Here is a 24083-nt window from a genome sequence, read left to right as displayed (position 1 = left end):
TAAATGCACTTTGGTGGTTGGAGGAACAGCTCCAGCAGAGCTCCAAACTAAGAACCTGGAATTTTATTGCTGACCCCACCTTTGGTTGGCCGTATAATCTAAGCAAGTCTCTTCTACCTTCCCCTCTCCCTTGCTTTTCCCATGTGCAAAAGGGGATCACAAGAAGAATGTATCTGTAAAACACATTGAGAGCTACTGGTGGAAAAACCTATGCAAGAGAGCACTATAAAGATGAATTATGCAAGACAGCACTATTAATTAGGTATGTTGATTAAATATTGGGGATTTTTCCGGCAGAAAAAGTGTTGGGGAAAATAACAGAGATTTGTAAAGACGGTGGTGAAGTCTTCCGCATTTGATATAATCATGACCTATGCTCTTTTTTTAATTCAAGAATGCCTTGGATTACAGACCAGACAGGTATTTCCCACTTCGATGCAGAGGAGTTTGGTGATGCCTGCTCTACAGCGAGTATTCTCAAGGTGCTGAGCATTAGCAAGGTCGCTTTTTCGTGCTTCCCCCCCACCCCCCAGGCAACTCAGCTGCCTATAATTATCTGAAGAAAAATTCCTCCTCTTCTTCCTTAATCCCAGTGCTCTGATCACATGCTATGTTTGCTCTGGGGACTCAAATTCAGAGCCGTGTGACATTTACAACACACAGTTCTAAAAACACACAAAAAATACACCTGGTTCTGGAATTTGGCACGAATTCAGTCCAGGTTCACTAAAAGGTTTGTGACCCTTCTGAGCACAGCTGGGACTAAGTTACAGTTTTGCATTGTATCTTGTGGCTTAGACAAAAAAACAATAAAAATAAAAAATCTGATCAAACTTGGAAGCTTTGATGGAGAGACAGAGAGTTTGAGTTCAGTTCAGGCATAAACTCAGTTTGAAACTCAGAGGCTGGAAACTGCCTTGAATGGAGAGCGGTTGGAGTATCTGTGCTCACCAGCATGGCAAAAAGGATCAGCTTGACGTGGGTGACAGGGATTCAATAGCAGACCTGACCATTACCTACACAACCATGAGCATGCTACTATTGTATTTCAAATCAGGATTCACTCCTGAAGCACATCTCCTGTCAATCACACTACCCCTGCGGTGGTCTGCGACTTGGAGCAGCCTTAGAGCCAGCAAACTGGATTCCCTCTGGATGAAACTGCACAGGAGACCATGCTGGAGGACACCTCACATATCTCCTCCATATCCATGAGACCAGACAAGAGCTAGTCCAACATAACCCTTCCTCCCACCCCACAGCGCTATTGCATGTTCACCAGGTCTTCAGCACTAACTGTTCACCCTCCAGACTCTCTCCTCCTGGCCCACTCTGCCTGCTAACATGGACACAGCCACCAAAACTGGGGACCAGTCACCAGAGAACCGGAGTGCAGAGGCACCAGCAGTACCCTGTTACTTGGGATATCTGTTTATGAGCACCCTCTGCTGGATATTACAGTTTTTTCTTCCCTCCCAGCCAGTGATGCTAGCAGGCTACCTCTGCTAAACCAGCAAAATGCTGGGGTGTGGAAGCAGGGAGCTTGTCCTGGGTACCCCCAGGATGCCCCAGCAAACAAGATGGAGAAGAACTACTCTGCACCAGTATATCCACAGCTGGATAAATCAGTGTTCACTGAAAACAATCAAAGCCCAAAGACATACTCATAACAAGGAAAAGTCAAACCCAACAAAAGTCTTCAGCATGTGACTAAGCTGCTTACAACTCACTTAGGACTCAACAAAACATATTGCTGAAAACAAGGTGCCAATGCAACACTCAAAATGCATTGTTCTCCAAGAGGATGGGAATGGCATAGGCTCTGATACTCTAACATCTCCCACTGTGGCTCAGACCTGCAGAGGTCACTTATGCACCGCAACGCTGGGGTGGATGATGAGGAAGGAGGTAACTGAGACAGGTGAGTTGGTGGTTTGACAAGATGGATAACTGCCATCTGGAATCTACAGTCCCTGAGGATGACCACAACATCCTCATATGCCACATCTCAGCCTTCAGGTGATTAGAAAGTTGTGGTCACCTCTGATCCCAGCCAGGTTTATAGTAGCCATTCAAGACAGAGATTTTCAGGGACACAAGGCTCTGCAATAACTCGTCTAAGCTAGCATCCACTGTTTCAAAGGAAGGTATTGGAGGTTTACGTGGCCAGGAAGAGCATTTAACCAGCTGCAGCTGGAAGGCTGTCCAAGAGCAGGAGGCCTGATACCTTCTAGAACAGCTAGAATGAAATTCATAAACTGTGCATAAGATTTTTATCCACATAAATGTCTAATCCTTCCTGCATTCTACTGTGTTCTTGGTCTCAGTTATTTACATGCTGTTAGGAAAAAATAAGTTTCACCTATGTCAGATGTTTTATTTCAATTTCATTGAAAACCTTGTATCATGTAAAAGTATACACAGGAATGCCTGGTTTACTTCCCGTACTTCAAAGTTTATATACTTCTGTCATGTTGCTTTTTATTACTATTCCCCCTAACCAAAGGTGCATAATCTTTTCAGTCTCTCCACAGCTCTAAGCATTTTCATCACCTCCTCCTGCTAAATATTTGTAGCAAACTGATCAGAAATGAACATATGATATTTTACTTCTAAAACTGGAGTCCCACAGAATCACTTTTCTTTCCACCAAAGAGATCCAGCACATCCCCATAGTCAGCTGCCTCCTCCTCACCCAAAGCCAGGGGAGCCATGGAGGAAGCAAGGCTTATTATATCGGACCCTTTCACACTGCAAAATTCACGACTACTGAAGGAGTTATGTGCTCCTGTACCATTCCAGACAGCGTCAGCTGTGGTAACGCAAACGAAAAGGCATTAACCTTGCTCCCTGCTAGGAAACAAAGTCTCCCACTCATTCCTTAGAAAAGTTAAAGGTACTCATTTCTGAGGGACTTGTGGGGTGGGTAGATACGCTCACTGCAGTTCTCCAAAGATAGCTCAGAAATAACCTGGGAGGATCCCAGATGAAGGCTGGGTGTCTTCTTACATCTGTCTGGTTTGGGAAGTGGAGTATAAACAGTGGCACATTAGCTTAGATTAATTACAGACTGCCGGTATTTTGCTTTCATGTAGGGAGCTCTGGGAACATAACACCGCTGATAATTAAATAGCGCCTTCCATCAAAAGGCTCCAAACCACCCAGCAAACCAGCCAAGCTGTTAAGGTAAGGCTGCTGGAGCGGCACACAGGATGTAGGAACACAGCACACTTGTTTAGGAAATGAAAAATTTCTACAGAAGGAATTATCACGTGTTTTTACATTATGTACTGCACAGTGAAACCTGGGCAGGATTAGCATCAGTGCCAGGAGACCTCCACTACTGGTCAGACACAAAGCTTTATGTCCCATGAGAAAGACTCTTTCTCCCATGACACGACACCCTACTTTTTCTTTTTCCTGGAACTGACTGGAGGCCGGGGCGGCGGGGAGTTGTCTCCTACTCTGCCTTCTGTAGCTACAGGGTTTCTTTGTGGCTTTCCTACACAAAACATGAGCAACATGCAGGTTTTATTTGGGAGATGACAGCCCTCAGGTAAGCAAGGGTGAGAAAATACAGAAGAGGAGATAGATGCTAACAGAGGAAAAAAGCTCACAGCAGTGGGGTTAATCTTGTGTGTTACCACATCCCATCCTTCCCTATACACCACCGCCCATCGGGTACGTGATACGTTGTGCTGGGGTCACCAGTGTAGCACGCCAGCACAGTGTCAATACTGGGAGGTGCACTGATCAAACCTGCACTCTCCTTCTCATGTGCCGTATCCCAGCTGGGTTAGCACGTGCTCTCTCCCTGCTCCTTTCCTTTTCTGTCCCTCCTCTACCCAGTCCTGAGGCTGCTTTTACCTTCTTGGCTCCCCTCCTCATCCCCTTGCGGTCAATGCCCGCCAAGAGCAAGGAAGCTCATGATTACTCTGTCTGGCACGGCTGAAGAAATTGCTGCTGTAAGGCCCAGCTGCTCCCCAAAACTGCAGCTTGTCAGCTGGTCTCTCCAAGGCACCAAAGTGAGAGGCCTGTGCAGAAGGCAAAGGGAGAAGGGGGGCTGCCAAGATCTTGCTGCTGCTTTATGTTCAGACTTGCAATAAGGAGGACTGGTGGAGAGGTGCACATTTTTCCTGCCCACTACATCCTCTAACGCTATCTCACATCCCTCTGCAGAGGGGACTGGGAAACTGCAGTTCAGAAACTCAACATCTCAAGATCAGCTGCCCTTTGCAGGCAGCTTCTTGCCCTGGAGACCCAGGATATAAGGACTGGGGACATTAACGTACTGAAATGCAGACCACATCCCTTCTGTACTCCCAGAGTCACCCTGAGGAACTCCAGCTTGAGCATCAGCAGCATTACTGATGGGTCAAAACCACGCGCTGTCCTCAGACCACAGCATTTTCACTCAGTGATTTCACACAACACGCCCTCTGTGCAGGCACAGCGACCGATTCAGCCAATTTCACCTTCCCCAGCTGGATTCAAGGCAAAGCCACAGATGCCTTTCAAGAAGCAGACACTCAGGTTGCAACCTGCCCACCAATACTAGATGGCTGAAGTGCCTGGCCAGAAAGCGATCTATAGTGATAACAGGGCTAGGTAGAAGGGCTTAAAGGGGAAAGAAGGGAGCAAGCTTCCTACAGGAGCAATGCTTATTTTTTTGAATGGCTAATTACATGTTATTATAGTTTAGTTAATAATCTGAGGTGGACTAGAGACACACGCTTCCATCCAGCACCTCCTCTCCTAATAGAGGTACCTTTCTGGCATGTTGTGCAGCCAGCCTTTACTTTTCACATAGCGGTTGAATACAAGCCATGAATATTAAGTCTATGCCACAGCATGTGGTACAGCAGTGGAGCACAGGGTTGCAGGACAGCTATTTGTGGATTCTGCCTGCCCCTACCAGAAAAAAACACCCTTCCCCAAGCCGTGCCATCCCATCACTGAAACCAGGTAATCCCAGCTACAGAAGTTGTACTGACCCCGCAGAGCTGAGGCAGGGGGCAACTGATGGAGGGAACGGATCACTTCACAGATGTAAAGCACTAAGGAACAAAATACAAGAAAGATGAGATTACAAGCTACCAGACTTCAACAACAATATCTTCCAGGATTGCTTCACTTACCTACAACTTTCCTAGGAACCACTGGACAGTCAAAAAAGCAGGACCAGAGACCAAATAAAAGGAATTCCCATCTGCTCTCTCAAAACTCCTGTGTTATAGAGGGAATAAACTACACCTGGGCAGGTTCAAATGGCAAAGGTAATCCTCTGCAGTCCCTGCTGCTGCAGCCATCAGTGCCCAGGTGAAGCCCATGAAGGAAAGGAGGCACTCAGGCTTACCAGAAGCCACAGAGCCTGAGTTAACCCCAGAAATCCCAGTGCCCAACCCTCACCCTTACCACTGAATCCTCTTGACAGAAATGTGGAAGACTTTATTGTCATTAGCATCCTGGAGCTCTAGGATCCCTTGGTGCAGATCAGGACCCCGGTGTGCCAGAAGCTTTATGGCAGCAAAGCTGTACAGATTCGGTCTGCAGTGTGTGGCTTGCGCTGCAGGAATATTCAGAGGCCCCAATGTGCTAGGCACTCAAAAGCACAAGGCAGAAGTTACTTCACATCATCGTTATCCCCCTGGATAAATATAAAACCTTATACTGAAGAGTTTACTCCTCTTCTTTTTCAGTAAGATAGCCATATATCAACACCAGCATTCCTCTCACAGTGGCATAAGAACGAAGAGCAAAAAACCGTATTCAGCAGCCAGAGATGAGACTGCAATACGTTAAATGTGCAGGCAGATGATCCTGGCAAGCTCACGGAGAAAGAGCAAGGGTTTCCACCCACCTATGGGCCTGGGTGAGCCCTGAGAGTCACCAGCAGGTTTGTGTCACCCATGCATGGAGACTTGCCCTGCTGCTGTTACCTGTGTGTGGCAGAGACTATAGCAAGCTCAGTTGTGCCTCCCCATGCCGCATCTACCCCTCGGCATTTCCATACTGTGGGAATACCTTCCCTTCCCGTGAATTCGCTCCCACTGCACAAACAGAAACAGTAGAGAGACAAGCCAAAGAGGAGGACTAGAGATTGCAAAATGTAAATCCCTTTTAGTCACCAACTTGCATCTGTTCCTCACACATTTCTTGGAGGCATACGTTTCTGTCCCAACATAAGCAACAGCCCAAGGACTCCAGTTGTCAGTGTGCTGCCAGCACTGGAGTACTTTCTTGATATATTTAGAGTGTGCAGCATCACACCAAGTCCTCTACTCAATAAGCCGTGATATTTGAGCTACGTTGGGGTTTTTTTGTTGTGTTTTGTTTTTTTGTTGTTGTTGTTTTGTTTTTCTTTTTTAAGATGACCTATCCAAAGAAGCTCTTGGATCATAAATCTGGTTGCCAAACAAGAAAAATATGGTTGCCCCAACATTATTTTGTTGCTGCAATTTTTATTTAGAGGGTAGGTTTTATGTCAGTCTTTCAAGGACAAGGTCCTGATCGAGACTAAAATTCTGGGTGAGACAAATGACCAATGCATCTGACCCAAGGCTGAAAATAAAAGCTGGCTTCCCACCTTACTTTCCAAGTAAACTCCACCAAATGACGCAGCACCCCATACTGCATTTCACAGGCAGTGCGGATATATTTAGCCGGGTACACCCCTCCCAAAGCGCAGCATGGGGCACAACTGGCCAAGCAGAACCCAGGGAGGAACACAGGAAAATGAACTGGGCAAATCATCCTCTCCTATTCAGTAGTGTGGCTCTTGTTTACTTGCTTTGTTTAAAACAAGCAAACAAACAACAAAACAAGGAAACTTCGCAAGAGGAGTTTTATTTTCAGGTCAGGAAGCAAAACTGAGAGCTGTAATTAGGTCCTGGAAATTAACAGTTTGATTTATTGTGTTGTCGAAAGTTCTTTTTTATTTCCATCCAAGAACCACATGAGAATATAGGGAACAGGAAAGGCATCTACCTTTCCTTCTCAGGCTTGTTGCAAGAGAAGGTGGTGTAAGCGCCACATGAGCATCATGGAAATATGAACATGCTGTGATTCCTCTTTCATAGATGTGAAACTACGGGACATGAAGCCACTTTAACAGCGCTATTTAGGTGCCCAAAGAAGCACACTAGCTGCTTTTGGGATCTAGAAAAGTGCCTGAGGGAGAATTTCAGCAGTGTATAGCCAGCTGACTTGGAAATTACTTGGTACATTTTAGCAGACACCTCTCCAGAAAGATGCCTTCAGGGTTCACCCCCAAGGCTGTGGGAGGGCTGGAAAGAGAGCTTAGCTTTAGGAAGCCCAGGTTTTGCCCTGAGGGCCCTGGGAAATTATCTCCTTCTCATCCACCACCAGATCAGATAGCAAATAAAACAAATTATGGTGATCAGAATGATAAAGGCAGTGGCTGCTCAGATGCTTCCACGAACCTCCTGGGTTTTTGCATTAGCAGGTTATATGTGGTGATCATGCTCTTCCACCCAGAAAGCTACAAGAAGGGCTTTCTGCCTTCTCTAGAAAGGCACCCAGTTGCAACACAGGAACACAAGACATCTTCTTGGCTTCCCTGCTGGACAATCTCCTGGCCCCAACTAAAAAATAAGACACTGAAGTCTTAGTTGTAAAGGACTTCCTTTTCTTTTCAAATAAGGAAAATAATTTGTTACATACTTGAAGTGAAACAAGAAATCGGGGCAAAATCTAATGTTGAGGTTGCATGAACAGGAGCATCCAAGCAAGATCCCTAGCCTGCAGTTTCCCCTAACATGGCTGTTTTTTCTTCAAGCTTTTGGGAACCTTTTGCTCCACAGGATGAACTTTCAGTTCAGGACTGGACTAAACAGAGGGAGATAATTAGGAAGACCTCACTGCAAAACACAAAGCAATAATTGTTGTTATTTTTCTCATCCCCAAATGGGAGGTAAGGTATGGCCAGGGAAGGTTCATGGCTGTGAAGAGACTCTACTGTCTGAATAACACTACAAGCACAAAGACTTTTGATTTCTCAGAGCTGTACTCTTCATCCTCTCCTGTGGCATTTTAGGAGGTTGAGTGGAGTAGCTGTCTCCTAGATTACCCACTGCTTTCTCCTTGAGGAAAAGCCCTTGAGGCCTCCTTTCCATGGCCTTCCCTCAGCCAAGAAAGGCCAACCACAGCTTTTTGCTTCCAGGACATGTTATTGCTGCCCTGGGCCGGCCAGCTAAGAGAGGAGACTATTATTTAAAGAGGCGCAGAGAGGAACTGGGGTATGATAGTAATCACTGACCCTTGGGCATCCCAAAGCACAGGCCCACAATGTGCTGAGACATGAATAACCTTTTTTCCTCAGGGAAGGTTGGGCACTGCCACTATACATGAGCTAACCGGCTTTAGAAATCCCTAAACATCGGTGTCCTGTTTCACAGTCCGGCAACCACAGAGACAAATAATACTTTATAACACACAGCTTGAGGAAACCTCTTTTTTCTTATCAGATTTTCAAAAAAGCAGTATCCGATTCTTCTCTAATTTGAGATTAAAAATCTGTTTATAAAAACTCCTGCAAATAATTCCTGTGCCATAGGTTGCCTATGTACATATTGCTGACAATATCTGCTACCTGAATACACAAGAATGAGAGGCATGGCTTCTAATCCCTGACTGGACGAGTGCAATTCCTGGAATCAAATTTATGATGCGAATATTTGAAGTTTAGATGTCAAAACTTAGGTCCCTTCAATAGCTTCTGGTTTAGCATGCTAACATTACATCTGTGAGCGTTTCCATCATGAAAATCGTTTGTTAAAATGTTCTGAAAGAGCGTGGAAGGCTCTTGAAACACAATGGGACACCACTCTTCCTCTAAATATTGGCCAATACTAGCCAAAAAGTTTAAAATATTCACCTAGCTCATCATTGTTCCAGGGACATAATGTTTGTAACAGTGCCGCCAATGCCGTACACAAGGGAGGTTTCTGTGAGAACCAGTCTTTTCTCCTTCAAGAATATGTCTCCTGCTCGTTTAGATTAATTGATTTCACACACAGTTGTTTATGTGTGTGGCCTCTCTTGATTTTCTGAGCTCTCTTTGCTCTAAACAAAACAGCTTAGGGGATGTAGATGGAGCCAATTGCATTTTTGAAGAGGAGAGATAACACCTCAAAGCCAAACAGAAAAAGACATTTCTTGCTTCAGAGACCGTTCTCTGGATTATGCTTTGAGGCAGCTTGACAAAAGCATGCTTCTGGGGAACACCATAAAACTGCTTCAGAGACACACTGCTCAGAGCCTGGCAGGAAAAAGTTCCCCAAAATGGTGGGAAGGGGGAAAAGTAACTTCTGAACAGAAAGATATATGGCAGTCTGCAAGACTGCAAACAATAGACAACCAAGGAGCTGTCTCGAATATTAAAACATCCTGATTTTGCAAGAAAGCTCGTAGCTAGACTGAGCACCAGAGCCCTCATCTGTGCATGGAATATGTATCAAGCAGCTGTGCAGCACACTACCAAATGCTGGTTAGAAAGGAAAATTTATCTTGGGAAAGAAATCTGGATATTAATTTGAAAGCACAACACAGAGCAAGAAAGATTAACTGCCCTCAGCCTCTCCAGACCAGCCATGTGGACACACCACAGATTCAATCTGCAGTGAATTACAAGTCATCACACACAAAGTATTGAAGTAGCCGGCCAGCAAAACCAGTGGAAATATACTTTTGTGGATCTGGTTGGAGAATGGAATCTCTGTTCTCCAAGAAGGGTTGGGATTTCAGCATTTGCCTGTGTCCCAAATAAGGATGAAAGGTCAAAACATTATACTATTTCATGCCATGAACAATTCCAAACACTTTTGATTTGAAAACGCAGGGAAAAAAAACCACCAAGATATTATGGATAGAAACAAAATATTTAAAAATGAAATGTTGATCCAAAGCAAGAGATTTTGGGATGTTGACCTGAAATTTAAACTCCTGTTTCAGGTTTCAACTTAAAATGACTTTTAAGTCTGAATGTCAATTGGAAACAGAAATCATTAGGTTTTGAAACATCACTATGGAAAAATATGTTTTTCTGAAAATTTCAATTTAGACCAAGCCTTGTTTTCTAATGAAAGCCTTTTTATTTCACCAGCTCCATGTTTGTTTGTTTTGCTGCTTGAGGACTGAGCATTTGCTCCAAGTATATGGATGTCTGCAATAGGCATATCCACACTAGGGATTCCTTATCAAAGTTCAGGAGTCTGGCATGCCTACACCCAGCCTTGTTTCGGAACATCATACTCCGAAAAATTACAGAGCAACAACAGATTTTCATTTAGGTGAAGGGGTCCACAGCGTCAGATGAGTGCTGGACAAACAGAAGCCCATTTCTACGCACAGATGAGGAGTAGAGTCTGAGGATACTCCTAGATGGCCTCCAAAGCAGCATCTCTTCATCAGCAAGCAAGATTACAGAACTCTTTCCAAAGGTCTGGATGGACCCTCTGGACAACAATCCATAGCTTAGGAACAAGTGTTGCTTTCAAACTCTTTAAATCCCAGGCTGAGTTTACAAAGCTATGCACGGCAGTCCCCCATGTCTGTCCCAAGACACAAATGAGCCATAAATTCCACAGGGCTGTATCTTTCCCCAACCCAAGTCCAGCTCCAGCATACCCTGCAAGCCAGCATACAGGTCCTCTTGTACTCACGGGTCTGCTGGATGCTTCCCTGGCTATGGACAAAGGTTTGGGGCTCTGTGAAGATCACCACCTCCTTTACCACAAGGAAGAATGATTTACCGGACTAGTCTGGAACTAAGGATAACCTTCCGTGTTGCCTTAGGGAGGTGCAGGAATTGGTACAGGTGACAGGCAAAGCAGTCCATGCCGGCTCAGAGGCATGCTGTGATGGTGAGCACCACCTGGTCACCTTCCATCTGCTCAGCTCAGGACCAACTGCATGAAGTGCAAGGTTCACCAACACGAATCTCACACAGGTTTACCAAAAGTGGCAACGAACTGACAGAGCCTTATCTCTAATGTATTTAAGATAAATTTCCTAGTTCAGCCTTGTCCATAAACTAAAGTTAAGCTCAGCTAACACAAACCAACTCTGTCTAAACATAACTGCTCTCCCTATTGCTTGTAGTTTAGTTTTATGCTTGACTTAGAAACATTACCTTGCCTCTGCAAGTACAGCCTGGTCCAGACTATCAAGTTTACCCCATAAAACTTTGTTAGTTCATGGAGTGAAAAAAAATATAATAAAACCACATGCCTCCAAACACCCCAATGCACTGACAGAGATGCCTGCTGGCCACAGCTGTGCCCACAGAAGGAGCTGTTGGTGCCTTTATTCATGGTCTGTGGAAAGGTGTCACAGCTACATGGGCAGAAAAGCCATGCTGGCACTGCTCTGGTACAGACACCACCTAACACAAGCAGCCAAATTCAGGCAGAGATTGACCAGAGTAATTGTCACTGATATGTGTGTTCGACTTAAATGGCACCATTTTCTTAGGGGATACAGAAGCTTTACATGCCTTGTGGACAAAAAGTTTGGTTGTTATGTGCCATGGGGTTTTTATGCCATTGAAGTGCAACTAACATTGTGCAGAAATACAGATACACCCTTAGATCATCTCAGCATGCTATGGAGAAGACAGCCAGCTCTTAAGTCTTTCAGGATTGTGCAGGCTCCTCGGAAAATGGTAGAGATGCTGAAAGAGCCTGTACAATTGCAGTAGAAGCTGAACAAAACGGTGCTGCACTCCCCAAGCTTAACCAGCTGAAAACTTTCTTGCCATTAATAAAAAGTTAATAGAAGTTAATTTTATACTTTGGCAAAACTCCCAAACAGCTTGTTAAGAATAGGTGGAAATGGGGAATAGCTATAAAAACAAAAAAAGAAATTAGGACAGGTAATTGGTCATAATTCACAGGAGCACTCCCTCCACTCTACCTGCACAGCAGGCTGAGAAATCTCCGCAGGTGGAATAACAGCTACAGCCACCCACAGGGCTGCAGATGTTGCTGAGAAACCTGGTTTGGACACACCACACACTGGAGCAAGAGCTGACATTTCGATTCAAAACCAGAAGCCTCCACTTCAGTGTGTCATGAAGCTACCCCATCAATATCTGCCATCCTCTTGATACAAGACTGTAAAGCTCCAGTTAGTTTTCAAAGATACAAAGCCCGGCAGAATCGACAGTAATGACAACCACAGGATACTCCAAACCTTCCCAGCCATGACCCAGAAATGATATTGGCAAAACATTTACTGAACAAAACCCTGACATTCTGCCATGACCAATATTTACAGTAATTATTAACAAATCTGAGCTACAGTATATAATAAGGAAACCTCTAGAATTGCTCTATCTATAAAAAGAGGAGGAAAAAAAAAAAAAGGAACTTCATATTTTTTTTGTACAGTATCAACTTTTTATTATTAGAGACAACTTCAGAGTACTTAGGAACACCTCAGAGAGTAATGAACCTGGCAGTCACAAAACGATTTTTTCTGAAAAAATGAAGACATATTTAGGGTCATAGGTTTCTCTTGCCATTCTCTGATGCATAACAAAGCTCAGAAACATTTTTACAGCTAAGCAAGAGAGAGTCTAATTTAATTTGCTTTAGAACTCCAACTTGTCCATAATTGAGGTGCTACAATGCTTCAGGACTCAGTGAAACAATGATACCAAACCAGCCAAGAAGCTGAACAGAGAACAACTGGAAAAGAAAGATAAATTGAGGGAGACCACTGCAAAACTACTATTGGTATGGCTTTTGTTAATCCTCTGCCCTTAGTGATGAAAAAAAACAACTCAAAATACATGCTCCACCCAACCACTTCAGTCTCCATCTCCAACTAAGATGGGAGAGTCTACAGAAAATATACTGTATTTTCCCCAAATCCTTCAAATAAAATGACTTAATGTGTGTGTATATATAAACACCGCATATCTAAACATAAAGAGAAATGTTGCTCTCCTTTTCTTTCCCTAAGAGAAAAACTATCAAGCCCTTCAAACCTTTCCCATGAGCTATCAAAACCCACAAATTAAAGTAAACCAAGAACTCTTTTTCAAATCCCTGCATGTAACAGTGCCATGAGCTCTCTGGCCACGAACTGATTCCCAGTCTAGGAAGACTCACTCCATTTGACTATCCCTGCTAGAGACCAACATAATGTATTATTTTACCTTATTTTATTTTGCCTAATTCTGCTCCAGATCCTGGGATGAAGACTTGCAAAACAGACTAGTCATTTTGAGTAATCAAGTCCAGACTACCTAAGCCTACCCAAGCATCAGAAATAGCTGAACCTCGGAAAAAATCAGGACCTTTGACAGCGTTTCAAGTCAGATAGCCCAAATCACTAGTCATTGATGAAAACCTTGGCCTTCCTTACCTTTCCTCTAAATATGATATTATTAAACACAAGGCCACCGGGTTAGCTCAAAGAGTGACAGAGGAGGCCAGGATTCAAACCATCCCTGTGATGTGGTTGACCACAGCATTAACTACATGACAAGAAGGCATGCCTAGAAAAGCAGAGATCAATTAGGGGTCCCTTGCAGGGTTATGCAGGGCACGAATGGTTTGATCGCGACGATTTTATTTAGATGAAGGCAGCTGCCAGGTTGGGCCATATTTACTGTCCCAAACTCTGAAACTCTAAAGAAAGCAAATTCTGTTTAGCCCAACAGAAACAGGAGTGCTCCTTCTCCCCTGCTTCTCCCTCCTTCCAGCTCCTCTGAAGCCAAAAGGCACATCACTCAATTCCCAAATAAACTGGGATGAAAGCCAACTCGGGGAAGCCCAGCTCTGAACAAAGTGAAATGATGAAGATGCCTCCATGGGGAAGCATCTACCGAGCCCACCACTGGGGCCCTGATGGGGGCAGAAAGAGGCACTGTCCCTTTAGAGCTGACCAGGGAGCTCCTCAGCATGGCTGGTCTCCATTGGGGATCAACCACAGCCAGAAGGAAAATGGCTGTGGGCTGTAGTGGGACGAGGGGAGATTTCCTCAAGCCCACTGCAGAGTAAATACTCAGGGCAACTGGGGATGAGAGAGCAAGGGACCCTCCAGTCCCAAGGGCTGCACAACCAGATTTAAAAATAAAACCTACCAGCGGGGAGAACTGGCTTGTCCGAGACCTCGAAAGAGCCAGCATCCGCCAGAGAGAGGGAGCGAGCGGCAAACCACCAGCCCGAGGCAGCCAGGAAATGCTGCAGCAAGAGCCAGACCCACAGCCCAGCCACAAGAGAACAGGTCGGCTTAGGATGGATGAAGCCGGCTGGGGAGTTAAATTTAGACAGGTAAACATATCGAGGGGAAGAGATGGGGTTCACACAGCTCTCACCATCTGCCGCTGCTGGGCCCTGGGGAAGACCCCCCAGCAAAAACTGCTGGGGGGCTGCAGCTGTGGGCTGGGGCATCCCAGAACAGGGCCATCAGGGTTGAGCAGGTGGGAAAGAACCCAACTGCGTGGATGCTTTTTCCCCATAATTTGCTCCAAGCAACTCCCTGCCAGGCAATGTCCTCAGGAAGATGGAAAGCTGTTGAGAGAAGCATGCAGGACATCACAGCCCAAGGAGATAAACAGTTCTGGGTATGCACAGTATATGGGGACCATGCAAAGGAAAGGTATCATAGAATCACAGAATGTCTTGAGTTGGAAGGGACCCACAAGGATCATCGAGTCCAACTCCTGTCCTTGCACAGGACAACCCCACAGTTCACACCATGTGTCTGAGGGCTTGTCCAGTCTCTTCTTGAACACTGTCAGGCTTGGGGCCGTGACACCTCCCCGGGGAGCCTGTTCCAGTGCTCCACCACCCTCTGGGTGAAGAACTTTTTCCTCATGTCCAACCTAAACCTCCCCTGGCACATCTTCCTGCCATTCCCTCGGGTTCTGTCATTGGTGGCCAGAGAGAAGAGATCAGCACCTGCTCCTCCTCCTCCTCCCCTTGTGAGGAAGCTGTAGCCACCATGAGGTCTCCCCTCAGTCTCCTCCAGGCTGAACAAACTGAGCAACTTCAGCTGCTCCTCATACGGCTTCCCCTCCAAACCCTTCACCAACTTTGTGGCCCTGCCAGAGAAAACCCAACCAGAAACACAGGAGCTACAGCATCAGCATAGCCTGGGTGTCAGAGCCCTGCTGAGCTTCCTTTCTGAGTGAAAAAGGGGTAAAAGAAGAGGTTTGGTGATTGCTTGTGACACAATGCAAGAACAAGGAGTTGAAGTCTTGCAGGCTCAGCCAAAACATAGCTTGAGTTGTCCAGACCCCGAGGGCTGGAGAGGACACACAGCGCTCCTTTCCCTGTGCTGCCCAAGGCCCCACTGTGAGCCATCAAACCTCACTATGCGCTTCACTGCTCCCAAGGACAAGTGGAGGATCCCCACGTACGGACAGCCTGCCGTCTACAATGGGCTCCCCTTGCAAGGTGCTTTCACAGAGCGCGGCTGTGCAATGACACGGTACGTGAGAGCATCCCTTCTTTGTGGAAACTGCTGTGCTAAAAAGCAACAATCTGCTTTCAGTGACCCCATTGCTCTACCTCACACAGAACAGGGGAAGGCTCACGTAAGCTTTATTACGGCCTAAGCCAAAGCTTGGAAGGAGGTGGTGGATCACAGGGTCTGGTCTTATCTGTAATTCTGTCCATACAGTCTCAGCCAGTTATCTCCGCAGTGAGCCCAAGAACTTGTGCTCCAGTAAAGTATCTTTTCCAAAAAGCCATTCAGTCTTTATTTGAAGATTTTAAGAGCTAGAGAAGCTAATGTTGCCTTTGGTTGGTTGTTCTGATGGTTAATCACACTGCCGTTAAAACATTGCCTGTTTCTACCATGAATGCACAGAGCTTAAATGCCCAGCCACATGCTGTAGGTTCTCCTCTCGAATGAGAAAGCTCTCCAGGTACCAGCTATGCTCAGTGCCGCTAAAAGCGCTCAGGTATTGCACCATGCCAACTCTTCATTTTCTTTCCGAAATGCTACCTAGGTCCACATTCCTTAAATCTCCCATTAGAAAAGGATTTTTTCCAGTCCAGAAAAGAATTCTGTGAATCTTCTCCGCACTGCCTTCAGTTTTAATGACATCTGTATGCCATTTTCCAGCAAGCAAAGGTTCCTTTCTATGCAAAAAATGGAACCAAATCATGGACTGCCCTGTCTTAGATGACAACATGCCTTGGCTGTCCGCATCCTGATTTTAAATGTACTATGTTTAAAAGTCTCTCTGAAATGCTTATTGTGTGTGTGTCCAATTAATTTGGAAATGATGAAATGGTTTTCACTCAAACTTTGATCCGCTAGTGGAAAAAAGATCTTATGACTAGAAACAATTTATATTCATTTAAATGAGCAATCATGCAGTTTTCAGAAAAGAACTCATTTCCCTATGCGCCTTGAAACTCAAATCCAACAACTTCAGGACAAAAGACTCAAGATCTGAAGCAGTCCAGAAACAGAGAGGCCTACTGGGCCAGAGAAAGGAACAAACAGCAATAAAGGTGACTGCACTGATTTATTCATTTTTTTTTTAATTTCACAATATTTGATCACTTTGTAAAAGTCAAGCTCCTGGAGACTTCACCATGCAAGAAAGTTAATTTCTCTTTAAAAAGGTGGGTTTCTGGTCTTTGCAGAATAAGTCTGGAAAATACAATTAGGACATATCTTAACTACCTGAGAAAAAGTAGGAACCCCCAGCTTTTTAGACCCAGGTCTTTCAACACTTCAATGTTTTTCAACTGATGTAGTGAATTCTAGCAGATTGGGAAGGAAGGGGCTGTGAGAGAAGACTTCTCAGGGCTGGGAGCCTGTAGCCACTATTTTAGCTTCAGCTTAGTTACACATGGAAAAACATTTTTCATTGTATATGCACTAGCGATACAGGAAAGGACACAGTCACTAAGAGGAGAGGTGTGCTATTACTGAAGGCACAGAAGCCAGGGAGGGACTCCTTTGCAAAAGAAAGGGATCTCTTGTGGACCCTCCTGGGCAAAGAAGTGAGAGCGAGTGATGGAGCCTGGTAGCAGAAGAAACCCACGACTAGAATGGGACCAGCTTGCCTCTCCAGCTCTGCCTCCTACCCCATCCTGGCAGTTCAACCTCATGCTTTTCTCATCATATACTTGGCTAATTTCTTCAACATAGGAGGAAAAAAAAACCCGAGTACTTGGGCTAGCTTCACTGCCACATGTGGGAACTTATCCCATATGTTGGACGCTTGGGGCAAAAAAATTCCACCTGAATTCCTGCAGTGCCAAGCCTTCACCTTGGATAAACCCAAGTGTCCATGCATAGGACACTGGCTTAAGAGGAGTCTGTCTCTCCTGCCAACTTTCAGAGAGTTCACTTCCTTCTCTTCTGGGAAGAAGAGCACATACCCAATTTGGTTATGCGTTTACAAGAGTGCGCGTGTGACAGAAGAAAGGCACCCACAGGTTAAACCTGCCACCACCAGAAAGAGCAGTCGCTTCAACCCGTGTGTTGATGACCGGTAGCGAATATGGGAAAGAAGAGAACAACAGGCTTATGCCTGAGTACTGGTGCCTTCCTGCAGACCTGCCACTTGCAGGGGAAGGTGGGCGAGATGTCAGAGATATGCATTTCCCAGACAGGCTCCAGAGGAACATACAGATGAAGATGAGTGTAAAGGAAGGAGATACCTTGTGTGCCCATTAGACATGTGTATCAGAGCTTGTGCAGACACAAAAGCCCAAATAAAAGGCAAGAAAAAAGAGCCCTCAATGTGCAGGCAGATAAGGAGGCATCAGTGAAAAAGACAGTCTGTGCGTGCAGGTGAAGTGTGGTAGAGCAGATTATATCAGAAGCATGCAGATGCACACCAGGAACATGATATGCATGCACCTGAGTTTTGGGCTATAAAGAAAATGAAGTGAGAACATAAATGCTTGTATATGTGTAAGAAATAAACAACAAAAAAACCCACCACCCCAAAGATGAACATGTATGTGGGTGCAGGTAGCAGAGCAAGGGTGATGATGGTCCCATCCTGGAGAGTGCGGGTGGGAAAGCATTAAGAAGCAGTTAAAAGCTGGATATAGAGACCAACAGGCACACTCATCTGGTGGCAGATGAAAAGTATGAAAAGCATGGGGCAACAAGGAGCATCACAGCACACAAAAATATGTTTGGGGAAGTTATTTTACCCGTATCACTAACGGAAGTGTTGCACCATAATTCCCAGAAGAAAAACAAGTGTCATGAAACAGCGTACTTGTTACGGATGTAACTGGGATGCTCATGCCTTGGTACCATGAGACAGGGCACACTGTTGCTACTCTGCATTTCCATGTGCATGAGCACCTTCTCCTGTGCCACATACCACAGTCCATGATGGCACGTGCTGCCATGGACATAGAGGTGAGAAGGATGGCGTAGGCAGGGACATCAGATGCTCTCAGGAAAGCTGCTGTGCGCACAGAGCCCTTATCCGAGAGTAACATCCCTCCGCTCGGAGTAACGTCCATCTTACCGAAGTAACGTCTGTTTTGCGAAATTCATGTCTCTCATGTCCGAGGAACATCTGTTTTACCATCTCAAATACCTGCCACACCAAAGTAGCATCCCTCACACCCCAGCAACATCCCTTGAGCTGGAGCACAGACCCTCATGCCTGAGCAGCTTCTCTCCTGTCACAGGTCTCTCCCACCGCAGTATCACCGTCAAGGCCACCCCGGGGCCACTCTCCAATCGACCCTAGCCCAGTGCCCCGGTCGCCCCTCTGCTGCCCCGTGTCACGGAGCTCGCCCGGGGACTGGTGCCTGGCTGTAGCCGCGGCCCCCGACGGTCCCTTCTCCCGGCCGGGGCCACCCGCCGCGGGGCCTCCGCGCAGCCCAGACCAGACCACCCCATCCCCGCGCCCCCCGCAGCCCCTGCCTTGCCTGCCCCAACCGGCGGCCGTAACGGGCTGGGGGCGCCCCCGGCCGCGCTGCCAGAGATCGGCGGCAAAAGGCGGCCGTGTCTCCCGGGCTGCTAGAAAGCAGAGAACCCGTGTCGCCTCCCGCCCCTTCGGGGGCCGCCCGGGGAACCGCCCGGCACCGGGACGGGCCCGGGGAGCCTCGCCGCCCGGCACGGCGAAACACCTCCCGCCCCCCGGCCTCCTCCCCCCGCCGCCGCGGACCGGGGCTTCTCCTACCTGCATCTCCCGGGCGCCGCGTCCCCGGGCGGCAGCAGCAGGTGAGCGGGCGCCCGCGGCGGGCACGGGGTTCCGCGCCTCCCTCCGCGGCGTCGCGGCCGCCGGAGACCGCGAGGGGACGCACCTGCCCCGGGGGCCGCGGCCCCGTCGCAGCGCCGGGCCGAGCCCCCCGCCGGCAGCGAGAGGGGAGCAGGGGAAGGCTGCCGGCGCTGCTCTCCCCGTCGCCGCAGCGGCGCTGGGCTCCGGGAACGGCGGCACCGAGGGCGACCGCCGACCGAAGTTGGCGGCGGCGGCGAGTGCCGGGCCCGGGAGGTGCCGGCGGATCCCGGGGACTCCGGCCGCCTCCGCCCCGCCTCCCCCCGCCCCGTGCCCGCCCCCCGCGCCCTGCGCCCGCCCCACCGCGGGCACCGCCGCAGCCGCCGGGATGGGGCTCGTTCGAGGGGGCTCGGCAGCCTCCTCCGCCGGGGCGGCCGCGGGACTGGCCGGGGGGCGAGGGGCGGACCCGCTGCCGTCGGGGCGACCCCGTGCCGGCGGGTGGGGCGGGCGACAAGGGGAACCGCCGCTTCCCTGTGCGGCAGAGGGGGCCGGAGAAGACCCCTGGGCAACCCCCTGCTGCTGCGAGGTGGACGCGGGGACCAAGCGGGCTCCTCCTCTCCGGCCCCTGCCGCCCACCCGGGCCCGGCAGCGCAGCGCCCCCGGGGGTTCCCAGTCACTCGTGGGTCGCTCCCAGCGCACCTCTGCAGCGGTCGCTCCCTCCCCGGCCGCTGGGTCCCAGCGCCCCTAAATGCCCAGCTCCTGCACATTTCTCCCTGTGAGTGCTCACGGGCACCCTGCCCTTGTGGCCCAGGGGCTAACGTGCTGGAAGCCAAAGCCCCTCTGGCGTGAGCAGTGGAGTTTCTGGCTCTGGCCAAAAGAGTTTTGACCTGGTGATCTGCTGCTTCATCTGAAGGGATTTTTGGCATCTGTACCTAGGTGCGGGCAGGGGTGGGTTGCAGGGAAGGTGTGAATGAGGCAAAGCCTGTTTCAGGGATGCTGTTAAAAAAGCCTGGCAAAGTTTGGCAGAGGAGGCAGCGTACAGCTTGCATGAAGCTCTTGATGGGGGTGACTCTCAACAGGCATATCCATCCCTTGCCTGCAACACCAGGAATCACACCACGGGCTCTCCCTGGTTTTTCCTCTCATAAAACTTCACAGATTCACAGCCAGACCCTGTTCTCACTTTTCCTGGCAGAAGTAGGGAATAGCTGCACAGGCATTAGCAGGATCACTGCAAATTGATGCTGATGTAACTGAGAGTGGTGCCTACACTTCAGGATCGTGGGGCATCTCAGCACACGGAGGCAGGATTTACAGGCTCGGCTTCTGAGCTTGGTTACAGCTGTGCAGCAGCCAAGGAAGCCAGGATTTGCACTTGTTGTGCCAGGATCCTCATTTCCAGGTCCGACTGCATCAGGCATCCAAGGTGTCCATGCGTCAGGAACTGCAGAGCCTTGTGTGTAGTGCAAGGAGCTCTTTGCTGATCCTACACATGCGCAACTGCATGCAGATGACATTTTGGAGGTAATTCAATCAGGGAGGCATTCACCCTCCTGGAACTACTCAAATTTGTATCAGGTTGAGATTTGGTGGAGCTTGAGGCACACACCCCTGCACAAGTGCTTGGTTTTAAAAAAGCTTTGGGCATCGTTTCAGGTTCAGAGTGGAAATACGTGAGCATTTTTAGAGGAGCAGGTAAATGTTTGAATACAGGCTATATGGTGCAACTAATTGAAGGCCCTGAGTATCTTAATTTATGACCAACTGTTCCAGTGTTCCCATCACTGTAGTAATTAATAATGCTTTCTTTTAGTGGGAAATAGGAGATAGAGGAGGTACAGCTGGAGGTAAATAGTAACCCAGTGTTTGTGGTAGGAAATAAGGAGCCATTGTCCTCAGCACTATGTAACTAGAAAGAGAATAGTTGGTACAGCAAATACCGAGTAATTAGAGGGCAAAGGCAGTCTTGAAATTGCAGATGGCTGCAGGAAATTTTAGATGCCAGCTCTTTTGCTCTGAGGTAAAGCCAGTTTACCATATGAGCTGTTGTTCCCTGCTTGTCTGTTGAACGTCTAACTTGCATGTTCAGGCTGTGGAGGGCAGGGTGGTCCTTTGGAGATGTCGCAAACAGCAGGGTCCCCTCCTGGGACCTGGAGGTGTGAAGGGGAGCATCACAGAACTGACACGTGGTAACAGATTGCTTGGCCTGTCAAATTACACACTTTTCCACTGTTGGTGTTACGAGACACATCTGGCTGCAATGGGTCAGCAGGACAGAGATCCTCACCAGTTGTCACAGGAATCCTCCTGAGGCTGACACTGCTTCACACCCTGAGATGGTGTCTTACATCAGGGTCAGAGGTGACAGAAGGGGAAGGCAGAGCCACTGTAGGACCAATAGTAGAGATGAACTGGCAGGACTAGATACACATGTTCTTTAAAACCTCTAGCTATGGTCTATGTGGATTATTCAACAAAGATCCTGGCTTATTGAAAGACCATGCTGACTTCAGCATAGGAGGAAGACTTCAGTCCATGAGGAAGTCCATGGTTTCAGCCTGTGAAGAAGAGAGGACTTCCTGCCACTTTCATCCTTCCTTGCTGTCTCCACTCCTGCTTTTGTGGGACAAGGAGAGCCCTTGCGAGGCACATAGGTGTGTGTCAGTCCTGTGGTGGTGCTGGGTGCCAGGAAGGGCAGGAGGAACAACTGGGGGTACACACCTCAAAAGTTGGGTAACCGTAGGCCCCTTGAGCCACATAGGGCTCTTGAAGGCTAGGCCACTTGAAGGGCTAGAGAAGAGGCAAGAGGTCCTCAGCCAGCATGCACAGCCCATGGTGGGGTGTGTTTTGCAAGGCAGGGGAAGATTTAGCACTCCTGCCAGCGCTGAGAGCAAAAAACACAGAATGAGCTGGTCGTCATACTTACATGGGTGGGTGAGGACAGGAGATCCCCCCTTTTGCTTTACCTCACTTTGTCCTCTCTACCGAAATGTCTTTGATGTTTTTCTCCTGGAAGGAGAAAAGTTGGCTGCCTTCTTTTCCTCTGGTCTCCTCCTTAAGTTCTCTTTATCCTCCACCAAAACAGTGATTCATTAATATTTTTGTCCACTGAAGCTATTCCTCCATCTACAGAGGATGGATGAGGAAAGGGCCCCTGTCCATGTCCAGGGGTCAGCATCACTAGGTACTGGGGGCACCAGCTGCCAGTAGGAGGGGCTCCTGTCTAGTCTCGGCTGCCAAAGATGTCATCCAAACGTTCTTTAGAAGATGTTCTGATATGATTAAGTCCCTCTGATTTAATAATGAGCAGTGTCCACAACTGGAACTGAACAGGCTGAGGACTTCACTCCATGACCAGAGTCTCGGATATGATTAATACTGGTGGGAGACGCTGTCACAACACGCTCAGGGAAAATGTTACATCTGATCAGTTGCAAAAAGTAGCTTAACCCATGCAGCCCCCTAGGACACCACAAGCTGTTTTACCTCTCTGAATCTCACTGAAACATTCCTATGGCTCCAGTTGCCCTCACACTTCTCTTTTCTCTTCTACTACAGTAATGGATCTCATGTCTCTCACCTGGCTGGCCTCTGCTGCTGGAGAGGGTGGGGAAGTCCTTAAACTGTTTGAGATGTGGAAATAGTTCACTTGGCAGAGGAGAGCAATTTAAACTGTGTAAGGAACATAAGTCCCTCTCAGTTAATGGCATGACCCTGCAGAATTTATTCAGCAGTGGGAGACCTTATCACTAGAAAGGTGAGCTACGTGGCTCCAACTTTTCTTAACATAGATGCAAGCTCAGTGTGGCATTTCTGTGGTGCTCATAAGCTTTGATCTCTTGGCAAGCTTCTTCCATTCCTGTTGCATCTGCACAATAAGCCTCCCCCTGGTCAGATGGTCCTGTGTCCTCTCTGCATCCAGTGCAGAGCCAAGGCCAAGTTGATGCCTGTTCTGTGACAGCTTTCAAGGAGTACCTGCTGCTTCTCGCTGTGCTTCTTTCATTGGGATGGACCTTTTTTGGCCCTTTCATTACCACTCACCTCACACTCCTGTGGTGGGATTAGTAGCAGTAGTAGGAGCAAGTCAAAGGAGGTCAATTTGTTGGGAGGAACTGGACAAGTTTCCAGCAGTGAGATTTTTACGAGTCAATGTGGAATTCATGGAATAAAAATCTGGAAATGGAAAAAAAAAATATATCTTTAGCTCCTGCCAAAGGAGGGCTCATTCCAAACGAGTTACCTAATCTGAACTGCCTCGCAGGTGTGAAAACCTTCATTGACCCACCCCCATGTTCTCTACCTGCCCTTGCAAACACCAAAGAAAACCACCTTATTCCCAGCCACTGCCCTTGTGGGAAGCAGCCAGTTTCCTTGAGGCATAAAGCTCATGACCTGAGAATTTGTGGCACTCCACAAAAGGAAATATAGGCTGAACTTCTGAAACATTTTCTAGCATTGACGTCGTTCAAGCGGTGGACTTGTCTCCCCAGGGACACGTGGATGCTCTGCTCCTTGAGTCAGGGAGACAGGACCAGACAACGCACAGGGAGACACATTGTTGGGAACCTTACTGCCCCTGTCCCCGGGAGAGACAATGGGGGGGGCGAGGGGGTGGAGAGGAAACAAATTAGATGACTTGAATCATTTCCAGCTCTAATTGCTAAGATCTTGCATTAGTTTTCCCAGCCTCAAGTGTAACATTAACCATTGAAGCACGATTTCACCCACAGTCAATTAAATCAGGATTCATCTGGCCTGACATCACCAAGTAAAATGCATCCTGGGCTCACGGACACCCTGCTGAGAAGAGACAGGAGCCAGCCATGGGCTCCATGGGATGGACAGAAGCTGCTGCCTTTGAAGCTGGACATCTCCGAGCATGCTCTTCCCCTCC

The 24083-nt window shown here is 47.8% G+C and overlaps 1 protein-coding gene across 1 annotated transcript in view; it reads right to left on the bottom strand.

Annotated features, from left to right (window-relative positions):
* The window catches only part of WNT5B (Wnt family member 5B), a 74442-nt gene extending 54963 nt beyond the window's left edge, over nucleotides 1–19479 (bottom strand). Inside the window, exon 1 of the mRNA XM_065036125.1 lies at nucleotides 19154–19479. Coding sequence (XP_064892197.1) covers nucleotides 19154–19159 — 6 coding nt within the window. The 5' untranslated portion in view covers nucleotides 19160–19479. The remainder of the gene's footprint in view (nucleotides 1–19153) is intronic.
* Between the last annotated feature and the right edge of the window lie 4604 nt (nucleotides 19480–24083).

This window comes from Columba livia, chromosome 1 (genome assembly GCF_036013475.1).
Source record: "Columba livia isolate bColLiv1 breed racing homer chromosome 1, bColLiv1.pat.W.v2, whole genome shotgun sequence".
NCBI lineage: Eukaryota > Metazoa > Chordata > Aves > Columbiformes > Columbidae > Columba > Columba livia.
The sequence above is the reverse complement of the archived record's forward strand: the minus strand, read 5'-3'. Positions and strand labels throughout refer to the sequence as shown.